Source organism: Danio rerio, chromosome 23 (assembly GCF_052040795.2).
Source record: "Danio rerio strain M-AB ecotype USA chromosome 23, GRCz13ab, whole genome shotgun sequence".
Lineage (NCBI taxonomy): Eukaryota > Metazoa > Chordata > Actinopteri > Cypriniformes > Danionidae > Danio > Danio rerio.
This window is the reverse complement of record NC_141043.1, coordinates 16,531,880-16,544,080: the sequence shown is the minus strand read 5'-3', so window position 1 is coordinate 16,544,080 and position 12,201 is coordinate 16,531,880. Positions and strand designations below refer to the sequence as shown.

Here is a 12,201-nt window from a genome sequence, read left to right as displayed (position 1 = left end):
CTGCCTGCTCAAAGAAATGACTTTTAACCCATATTATTGTCAGTATGAAAACAAAAACTGCCACAGTGGAACTTTTACCCACTTCTTAAAACATCAGAATGGTATTCTTGAGGAAAGCTGGTCTGAGATCAGTAACTCAGGCCCTCTGCTGCACTAACACATGACTTGTCTCCCATGTGGCTGTGCAGTGATGCGTTCTTCAGCGTGTAAGTACACTAGTCTTCCTCTAAGAGCATGCGGTGTGGCATGAGCCCTGTGTGACAAACCTTCTCTGAGCTTCGGGTTTAATGTCTTTCTCTATTAGATCTTCTGACTGCACAGTGGTTTGCACAGCATGTTAAAATTCTGTAATATACCTTAAAGTCTGTATTTAAGGTTTCCTACTCTTAAGCCAGATGTCAAACTCTCTGACTAAAAAGTGGATTTTTCATGACCTATAATGAGCAGTGAGTAGACAAACAGAAAGACCTGTTTAGCATTCAGTACTAAAGAAGTTTGCCTTATGCGATTCAAAGGCCTTGTTATTCTTTTTAATTATTTTTAATTCAATTAATAAAGTAAGTAATTATTTATTTACACAAATCTTAAGACTTTTGATATGTGACTAAATACCAGTTGCCGAGGCAAAAAAAAGTGTAATTTTTTTTGATGCAAGAATTTATCATTGTACTGTTTGATTCAGAAAATGAGAACTAATTTTGTTTTTTGCTAAAAGATTGAAACAATTTATGTCTTAATTATTCTTTATATAATATACTGTAACTCTCTGACTAATATGCATCAATAAAAAGGAGTTAAACTAAAACCTGGAACTTAATTAGCTATATTTATAATTGGCCTTTTGTAGCACCTAATATAAGCTACTATTAAACTAATTACCTACTATTAGCTACTATTAATTACCAAGTCTAAGGGAAAACAACATGGGCATAACAAAAGCAGTAAGATGGTGGGTGGTGGATTTCGCAAACAAAATAAAAACCTTATCCAACAGATCTCCTTTGGTCAACAACCAAAAGCGAACACTCAGTTGATAGTTAATAGATTTATTTTAGAAAAAAAGTTACAATTTATGTGAGCATCTCTTCAGTGTGTCCACAGGCTGAAATAACAATTAAAATAATCTGTAAAATAAATAAACTGAACATAAACAAAGTCAAAAGTTATGAAAATAAATAAGCAGGTGACCCCTACAAGCTCAAACTTTCAAAAGGTTGCAAGCATACTGTACATGGGCATTTAGACAAGAATAAAGGTTGGTCGTCTGTCGGAGGAGTAAGGAAATTCAAGAGCAACAGTTGCACCAAAAAAGAGCTCCTCAAACTCTGCCAGAAGTTCCCTTTTATCTGGACTCTCTGTGACAAGCAGCCAATCAGATTCTGGAACACTTTAAAATGGGAGCCAATGGGAAAACACAAAACAACACATAAGGCGGGACGAAGAAAGAGACACATGCAATGCACAACAAAAATAAATAATGCAGAGTTCAGACTGCACAGACAGCATCACACTCTCTCTCATTCACACACATACACACACACACACAGACAGCACCAAGCTCTCTCTCTCTCATTCACACGCATACATAAACAGCATTCACACACTTACATATGCTTGCTCGCTCGTTTGGGAGTCGGGATCGATATTGTTAGACAGCCGGCTCCCGTTCAAATTTTATTAGTTACCGACTGCTCCCATGCTTTATTCAGAAATTAATTCCCGTGCAGCAAGAAATCTGGTCGGGTCGCGTGGCTCCCACGGTACTGCCGGGGAATGCAGACTTCTATTTCACACTGCATGACTTTAAAACAGGAAGAATTGCTGACAACTTTGTCCAAACTACGTTTCACATCCAAACACACGCAAAAAGACGGAAACAACACGAGGTCACATTATATATTTTGCTATTTACTACATAATGAGAAAGAAGCCTTAAGTCGGGTAGAAAATGTAGCCTACTTGTTTTGCTCACCTGGCTTTGAAGGGAATTAGCAATTTCTCTCAAGCTTTTTTTCTTTATCGAGTGGTTGTGGTTTTGCTCAGATGATGCGTCAAACAGACATGGGGCTCCTGCCAAATTTCCACTAGTTTTTCCTTCATTTCTTGGGTCCAAATAAACTGAAAATGAGCGCTTTTAACTTCTCCCTTATACTCCCGCTGTCCACCGGGTACACACACTATTGAATGCTGCTCTCTCATTGGCTGTAGGTGATCGTTGATGTTATTGTCAATCAGAACACATTTCACACAACATGATTTGAATCGCCAACAGGTCCAGATATTTAGCATGCCAAATATCTGACAGGTGTCTGCGACTTATCTGCGATTCTTTCAGATCACGTCTTTGATAGTTCACACTGCGTGATTGTTCACGTGATGCCTGTGATTTCAGGCATTTGTCAGTGATTTCTCAAAACCTTTTGGCGAGTCAAAATCAGGGGCTAAAATCTTGCAGTTTGAACTCGGCTTAAGTAGACTTTAGTCGTAACAGCCGCATTTTTATTACAGCAAAAATAACAAGTCATACAAATTACATTTTTTTTATTAATTAAAAGTAAAAATTTTAATGACAACCAAAAATCACTGGAGGTGATTCAAAAATGACTTGGAGGAAGAAAAATAATAAAACTAAGAAATTCGCTGACCTTCAATGCTTGGAATAGACATTTTAAAATTCCATGATATTCTGGAAGTTTCATGACCTGTGGGAGCCCTAATATTCAGGATCTCATCTTTATTCAGATGTTAATTCAGTGATCTAAACATTAAAAAACATTTTTGAACCTTCTAAAGCCATTTTGTATTTAGGATTCTGATGAAAGTTTTAAAAAATAAAAATGGTAGTAAGGTTGGGCGATGTCGACCAATTTGGCATCGTACGATGTCTAATGTGAAACATCGCGATGGATGATGGCATCGTCATCGTAAGCTCGCTGTATTAATTATTTATGAATAATTATTTATTCCATAACAAATTAATTATTTGTAGCCTACTGTTTCAACTACCCGAACTGCATGCTATTTGTTTTACCCACAATCAAATCATAAATAAATAAATAAAAGTTACTCGCAAATTACCATATGTCCATCACTTTTTCCGCGGGTATGAATAGGCAGAGTGATCTGTGTCGTTATAATGGCATTGACAAACTTGGTTGGTAAAAAAGGTGCACAAGCATCAGCAACCAACCAACAGCATCCGAGAGTTTAGCTAAAATTACTAAGTACAATCGTAAAAGCGAAGGATTGAAGCAGTGTACTGACGTTAGATAGAGACAAGATGAACTAAATATCACGTTTCACAACTATAGTGAGATGCGATACATCCTTGATAAACTGTCCGACGCGCACTGCTCTCTGAGGTTTTGTGCTCAAAGCATCTGCTGACTGCTGGAGCTCAGACGCACGCATATGCTGCTGCAGCGCATGCATATCTTTTTTGTAACATTATAGATGTCTTTACACTTCTTTATTACTAAATGCAAAACTCTAAACAGTACACCCGTTAAAGAGATAATTTGCCCAAAAATGAAAAGTCATTATTTACTGTTCCTCACTCTGTTCCAAACCAGTTTAAATTTCTTTCTTCTGTTAACTCAAAGGAAGATATTCTCGAGTATGGTCGTGGGAAAAACATGACTTCCATGGTATTTTTGTTTCTACTATGGAAGTCAATGCTTGCTTTTCCCCCCAACATTCTTTTTTATTTTGTGTTCAACCTAAGAACGTTTTGTGAATGGTGAGGATAAACTATTTTATTTATTCATTTTGAGATAAACTATCCCTTTGTTTGACAATCCAGAGAGTGCATTTCTGTCTGACATGTACACTTGTGTTTTTCAGAATGTGAAGAAACGTGATCGAAAGTAGCTTTACTCATTTGAAAATGTTCACATTTTAATGTGATTAGTCACATTCTTCCTCCATAAGCCACTAATCTGATCTTCAGATCTTGTTGACCTTTCTGGTTAATCTCTGTTCTTATGTTTCTACCGACAAACAAAGCCCTCCCGTCAAGAAACACACTAAAAACACACACTGTGTAAGATTTACACCTTTTAATGCGGAAGGCAGTTTAAGGCTCTTTGATTTTGCTATAGTCTTATTTGGATTAAAGGTCTAAAAATTGCCCTTCATTTGGCTTCTGAAACTAAGTGATATTATTTATTATCATATACAAATAGAGCACGTTAGTATACACAAATTTAGAGTTTTGTATTAGTTTAAATGTTATAAGGCATAAACCAAAACAACCACCTATGAGGAGATCCAAAAAAAATGAACTTTGACCTAAAGTATAGCAAAAGTGTTTGTAAAGACCAGACAAAAAGGACAAAGATACAAGACTGCAAAATAAAGCTTGAAATCATTCATGAAGAACTACAATCCCATGAAGCATTGTGAATGAATTGTTGCTTGTGTTTATATTTACGCATTTTGAAGGAGACAAACTCGATGACATCATTTGCTGCTCTTTATTGGAGTAGGCGGAGTTAAAAATCTTAGTGCACTTATTTTACAACAACTCTCTGATTGGTGGACTTTTCTCTAGTGGTCATGGGTAATGCAGTTTTTCGCATATATATATAAAAATTATACCATTTAACATGAATTATACTATTAAACTTTAAAATGTACAATAATAAGTTGAATTATTTTGAACAGTGGGTTAAACTAATCATAAGCAATCGATTAACAGCCCCAGAGTCTTCTTATGAAGAAAAATAATGAGTTTTTACTTCCAGAATTTACTGTTTTCATTGCTGAATGTTGCACTGGTGAATTTTCACTTTTAAGTAATTGTACCACTTCTGTCTATCATCCGGTATTCTACACAGCATTGAAAAAGTACCTAAAATGCATCTGTATGGGTGTAATTCGTCCTTAGTTTGGAAATATCAGCAAATGCAAAATGAGTCATTAACAAAGAGCATAATGTTCATTGGGTGATTCTCTCATTGATGTGTTTGTCTTAGCAGAGGCAGGGTATCACCGGTAATTTCCACTTTGTGTTTTGGCTCGGTTCAGCGTGTTTGTCGGTCTTTTTTTGTTCTTCTCTTTGTTTTCCGTGTCTGATTTTAGTTTCATCCCTCACGAACCCTCAAGCGTACTCTCTGTTGAGGGACTATCCCAGCAGAAGACAGTTTCCCTTCTAGAGCTTCTCACACTTTCTCTTTCTGCACTTTCTCTTTTTGACCTTTTCACCAGAGTTTAACCAAAATAAAAGCTCTTAGGTTAAATTGTTTGTTATGAAAGAATAGGCTTCTCTTGTCGCATTTATTTTTCGATTGGAAGTGAATGTCCTTGGTACCTAAAGGTTATATGAAGTAATCTAATAAGAAAGTTTCAAAATGGCCATTCAAAAAGGTTCATTTGACCTTTGGCTGCCACTTTGCTTTCATTTTGAATATTTCTGAACTCCTAACTGTCAAGGCTATTCCTATGACCCAGTCTAACACCCACACACCAAGGACACACCAAGCTGACTTCAAAGAACTAATGGTGACAAAAGCTAACTATGTTTTAGCCTCGCATCAATTGCGTCTAGTCCATACCCGTCAACCCTCCCGTTTTTGCCGGGGTTCTTCCATATTTTACCAATCTACCCTGCTAAACCATCCCGTTTAAGTATTTTCCTGTATTTCTTCCATATTTTTAATATTTCTATGAAAAGTGAAAGTAGCATCAGTGAGTCAACCTTAAATGTCAATAATTGCAAGAGAATTAGGCTTTCACTTTATATTGGCCTGAAAGTACATTGAAATTTTATTAATTATTATTATTATTAAAACGGCTGCATTCACTATCTTTCTATTAGGTAATGCATCACCCTTCCTATGCAACCTTTGAATTAGTCCATTCATGTTTTACGCTGACTGACCTTGTTTTTAAACAGACAGATACACTTGATAATATGTAAACATGTCCATCCTGGCGTGTTTTACATTAAACACAAATAATTAAGTCTTAAATGAGCATATACAGTTATGAAAGTAATCAAATGCATCCCCTATTTTAACAACTCAATGGTGACCGGTATGGTCTGGTCTCATCTGGACCAAAAAGCTGTGCATGAATACACCAAACAGACAGCAGCCTACTGATTCAGAATGCACATCTGCACCTGCATGGGAAGATGTATCTTTCCAACCCTGCAGGTGGCAGTAGTGTGTTTTGTCATTTTATAAAGGGAAGCCAGAACTAGTGCTGCACGCATACAAACTGTAAGCAAAGCAGCGTTTACATACAATATTTCACAGTACTTTAAGCTCAACACAGAATGATTTGCTTATTCAAATTTCTGATAATGTGTTAAGAAATATTAGGGCTGCACAATATATTGTTTCATCGTTGATATCGCAATGTTTGCATTGGCAATAGTCAAATCGCAAGATATGTAATATTGAGTCCGAATTATGGTTGACCAGGAGCCACAGAACACATTTGATTTGTCGAGTTACTTCTAAGTTTAACCATAAAAGAGTGAAAGTTTATTATTTACAAAAGATTTAAGGCCTTTGACTAAGCATTTCAAGAGAGTTTATTAATAAAAATGTAGGATGATTAGATGTGTAGTAAAGATTAATTATTTATTTATGCAAAAAGAAAAAAAAAATGGGGGATTTTGTCATCTTTCTAGTCCAAATATCAAAATTTTAAAGTGAAAAAAAAGTATTTAAATTAGCCCATTGACAGATATTTTTGCTTGTTCGAAGAAAAACTCCTAACTTTGACTTATTTCTTCTCAAAACTAAAACAAAACAATTTTTTACTTGATCTACAAGAATTTTTAGATATTTGGATAAGAAACCAGGCAAAACAAAGAAAGAAAAGCATTATTTATGATTATTTATTTACTTTTCCTGAATACTGTAAGACTCCCTAGAAGAAAAGGTCAAATAGAGCTATTCAAACCATCTTGTAAACTGTATACATATCGCAGTTTTTGTCGCAGAAATATTAAGCATCACAATATCAGATGTTTCAATATCGTGCAGCCCTAATAAATGTTGTTTGCAAATATTTAAGGAGGTGGTCCAGAATTTAATTTGAAGACTTGGTTGTCTTTATATAATGCGAAGCAATGTGTGCTCATGCTTCATTTGTAGAAAATCACTTTACTCTCATATATTCTACTTTGATTATAAACAGCTTCTCAGCTAACCTGAAAACAACTGTCATATAGTTCCTCTGAAAGGCCCAGCCTCAAGAGGCTCTGATTGTTCAGCTAACGTAATGTGCTGTTATTTGCGGATTGGCTTTATGGCGCAGTCAGGCACACGCTTTTCTGCTGTATAAATACTGTCAGTCAGAGCAGCTGTTAACAGCGTTAGCTGCTTAAATCGGACAGAAAATGAAGAGCACACAGCTGAACTTCACGACTGCTCTCTTAAATAAAATAAAAAGTGTCTTTCACATATTTTCGGGTTATAAGCATGTGTAAGTACTATGAAATGTTCTCATATCTTTTGCGACACATGACAGATGCTCTCTGACACAGCCCAACTGTTGGCTTGATGTGTCCCAGCCTACTTTCCTTGCGTCTTTTCCCAGTAGCTTTTGCTTAATCTTTCCTTTTCTCTATCCTCCGTCTTTCAGAAGGTACTATCAAATAATCTCTCCTTTTCCACTGTCCTATCTTTTCTCTCCTCCTGTTGCTTTTCCCTTTCCCTCTCTACCTTCTTGACCCCTACACCCAATGCCAACAGTCCCTCATGTGCTGCTCAGCCACCTGAACAGCGAATCAGGTACCAGGAGATCAACCAGCAATTTAAGCCGCACCTTTAGCCTGCCATCTCCACTTCCCATGCTTTCTGTCTTATTGTCTGTTTGTCCCAATAACATATACATACAGATGTCTTTGTGTCTCTGCAACACTGCGTGTCAAGCATGGTAAATGGACATATCTTCAGTGTTTTAATATGATTATAAGCTGTCTGAGAGAATGTTTGTGCACACTATCCACTATCTGCAGATATGTCTTGTCTTCTTTTATTTATACCTAAACATGTCTTTACTTTGCATGCCTCATTTTGCATCGTCTGAAGTCGAATATTCATTTTGCTGCAACAGTAAAAATGAATTTGAGCTTGATCCTGGCCCTTGGATTTTCATGGGAGAATAATGACTGCTCTGTCTGATAGGGTGGTTTTAGAGATTTAATTGTTGGAGGAATGATTTACTGAGTGCTGCAGGAATGGCTTCAAAAGTTTTGGCATTGAGTCTTCCTAAAGTCAGTGGGTATTTTGGATGGGTTTTTTTTTTTAAAGCTTCTATTGTTAGTAGTAGTAGTAGTAGTAGAAGTAGCTGTAGTAGTATTAATGATTACAAAATCAAGTTCAAAGCTGACTATGGAATTCAGCTTAAAATATTTGAGATATTATCTCTCTAACCTATGAATCCTACATTTTTAGGCTTAAACAATAACCCACTATTTTGCATACTAAGTTTGCATGCACTGGAAGTGGCTGAGAATTTTCAGTATGTACTTCTAACTGAAAGGGGGTTGGATGCATCATTCTTTTCTATGCATCATTCCCTCCCAGTGAACTAGCAGTAAAAGAGGTGTGGTTAAGAATATTGTTGAAAGCCTTTAAACTGACCTCAACAGAGAGGGAACCGCCACTTCAAACGTAAAGCAAATGGTCAGATTTTGATTGAAGATTACCAAAACAAAGCTTCCAGTGGAGTTATTTTGGGTGGTTTAATTGTTCACCTGATGAATAACAATGTACGATTGCAAAATAAATTCTGCAGTTTTGATTTCACACAGACTGTAAATCAGGTGTTGAACGACTTTAGATTTTTGCAAGTCGACTATGTTATCAAAGTTGAGTCGACGTCGACTAGTCGCTGGGGATGTCATTGAAAACACAAGAGGCAAATGTTTTACAACATGCCACAATTTGTGATTTATTTGCAGGAAATATATACACACCAGTTGGTTGACAGTTTTTAACACGTTGCTAAAACAATGCAACATTACCTATGACTAGTTTTAGTGCAAAACAAATGCATTCAACACTTTTATTTTGCTAATAATGCAACATTAGCACCTGGGCTAATTTTACTGCTAAATAAATGCAGTCAACACATTTATCACTGCAGGTTAGTGAGAATGTAACAATAAAAGATATTTAAGTGCAGAAGTGATGTATACACAATCAGCACACAGATTCATGTCAAGTTATTTCATAACATAACCCACAAAGGACAAAGCCATAACGTTAAGCCTTATTACACTGTCAGATACTTGCTCAGACACATATTTTACGGCTGTGATGTGCGCGCTAGAAAGCTGCTCAAAATTGTGTTTTTGACATTTCGCTGCCCATCTTGGTTATCAGACGTCTCCTCGCTGCACATCTTCACTGCGTTCACCAGAGATAATGTTTACACACACCTTCACACTTCACGGTTTCTTCACACTTAATGGTTCATTCACAAAATATGTCAAAACTTATGCTTCGCAAAGGACAACAGCCAATCTTATGACTGTTTAATGATTTAAAGTTCACTTAAAATTTCCATGAGATTTTGACACTGACATAAGGAAATAACATTTTTAAGATTACTTTCATTAATCCGAGGGCAGTTTTATTCTGTGAACTATCATCATATGTAAAGCTGCATGTAGTTCAGGTCAAGCAATGTGATCTGCGTAGCACAACTAGAGCATTGAAGTCAACTAGTCAAAGCAACCCCTACTGTAAATACCAACAACAAACAAACATCTCTATAGATTTTAGTGCTTTTTCAATTTAATCATTAATTTAAATACAGTTTGAACAATGGTCAATCATCAAATGCACCCATTGTTATGTCAAAGCACACACACACACACACACACACACACACACACAAACAAGATCACACAATGTTGGTTCTGTGTGCTAATGTGAACAGTTTGTATGTGTATCATGAGTATATTTGACCGGTCTCTCGACATAAAGACCACACACTACTAAGATAACAACCAGGCAGTCGTTGGAAGCTGTTGGATGTCATTCAATTTTAGTTCAGTTACTTTATAGGCTTTAAAATTGATTATGATTTCCAGTGTCATATTGATGGACAAAATGTTCAATAATTCAAGAATCCAACTTTTGTTGGTAATTTTTTTATAAACCATTACTGCAGCACTCTCTTTAGACCCAGACATTTATTAGGGTGTTTAGATTCTCATCCCTATTTACACACTATCCATCCTGGGAGAATTTGTTCTGTAACGCATTGAAGTATTTGCTGGTACTTCGCATTGAAGTTTTTGAATAAAGTAACATTTCTTTATAGTGTATATGCAAAACATCAATGCTATTTCATAAGCTGAAATGTCTCTGAGTCGCTGATATTTTAGCTGGTGAATAAAAAACATAAAGCATGACCCAAATAGCCCAATTCCCACATGCAAATGACTCTTGTGAGCTTGTTAGTTTAATATAGTTCAGGATACCACAAGTTATTTATTTAAATATGAATCAGTCTGAATTGCTGCAACAGAGAGATTATTTTAACATTGTATAAACATAAATTTAGTATACCTGATAAATGATATATATTCAGTTCACTTTCTTTCTGCAAATCTGTACGTGGTGCATACACTATAGATGTATATAGATTAGGATTTAGCTGACCGTTCTGTCATTAAAGGAATAATTCACCCAAAAATAAAAATTGAATATAATTCATTCAACACAATGCGGTTTTATTGCCATATGCCCTGCTTTTTTATATCGTAAGATGCATCATAAAAAGAAAGCATTTCTGTACTCTTTTGGCAGCGAATATCAATCAGCATTGAATAATTTATAAAGAACAAAAATAACACTGAATAGTCCCGTGTGAAGTGTTTTATATTTCAGTTGTTTGGGGGATATATAATGGCCTTAAATGTAAAACTGTAATGTTTTATTTAACAAAAATGGTGACCTTGACCAGAAGTCTTCATGCATGACTGCTTTCACAAAACACTAATTATATACACTGCCGGTCAGAAGTTTGGAGTCAGTTATTTTTCATATATATATATATATATATATATATATATATATATATATATATATATATATATATATATATATATATATATATATATATATATATAATTTGTTTATTTATTTATTTATTTATTTTTAGAAAATTATTCTGTTCATCAAGGTGGCATTTAATAAATATAATTAAATGTAAAATGTGTTAAATTGTCAAATATTTATTTCAATTTTAAATAACTGCTTTCTTATTTTATTGCTTTTATCACTATTACCTATATTATTAATGATAAAAATAATAATCATTAATATAGTGATATCTTTGGAGGATAATGTGACTCTGAAGACTGGAGTAATGAAGCTGAAAATTCATCTTTAAAATCACTGGAGTAAATGATTAAATTAAATGATAAACAACTTTTAAACAGTTATTTTATGGTGCAATAACATTCCACAACAAGTTTTACTGTATTTTTGATTACATAAATGCAGCCTTGGTGAGCAGGATAGGCTTATTTTAAAAACATTTTAAAAATCCTACTAACCCCAAAGTTTTGACCGGTTGTGTATTTAGAATTGTAGTATTTTCTTCTGAGTTAAATGTTTCTGTTGTGTTTCACCCTCACTCGTCAACCGGCATTCTGACTTTTGTGAAAACCAGTGTTGGTACAGAAATATTAGATTAAATTTAGATTAAATTAAATCTAATAAAAAGTAACTGGTGTTCAATTTTGTGTTGCCTTTGTTTGAAAATGATTTGAAAAATAAGTTGTGTTTTTTATTCCACTACTACACTGACGGTGATTGCTAAATTCACTGTTTGATTAGATTGATTACACAAGCTAGATTCACTGGTTAAATGGGCTAGTAGCACACTGAGTGCATCTGTTGATTTCAAGGGATCTTAAAGGAATAGTTCACCCCAAAAATGAAAATTTACTATTTACTTTGCCCTGAGTGGTTCCAATCCTTTATGAGTTTCTGTTTTTTTTTTTTTTTTTTTTTTTTTGGACCCGTTGGAATATATTTTAAACAAAGCTAAAATCTGTATCCATTGACTTCAATAAGGAAAACAAATACTATGGATGTCAATGGTTGGAAGGTTTCTTCAAAATATCTTCTTTCGTTTTCAATGGAAGAAACTCTATAATGGTGTGTAAAAAGTAAATAATGACAGAATTTTCATTTTTGGGTGATCTTTCTCTTTAAGAGT

The 12,201-nt window shown here is 34.9% G+C and overlaps 1 protein-coding gene across 9 annotated transcripts in view; it reads left to right on the top strand.

The window, feature by feature from the left end:
- The window catches only part of ndrg3b (ndrg family member 3b), a 158,586-nt gene that overhangs the window by 144,640 nt on the left and 1,745 nt on the right, over window positions 1-12,201 (top strand). For 2 of the 9 annotated variants that reach the window (XM_087305242.1, XM_087305244.1), the window contains 2 exons: window positions 189-206; window positions 7,710-7,748. In XM_087305242.1, coding sequence (XP_087161368.1) covers window positions 189-206; window positions 7,710-7,748 — 57 coding nt within the window. 9 annotated transcript variants of the gene reach the window in all.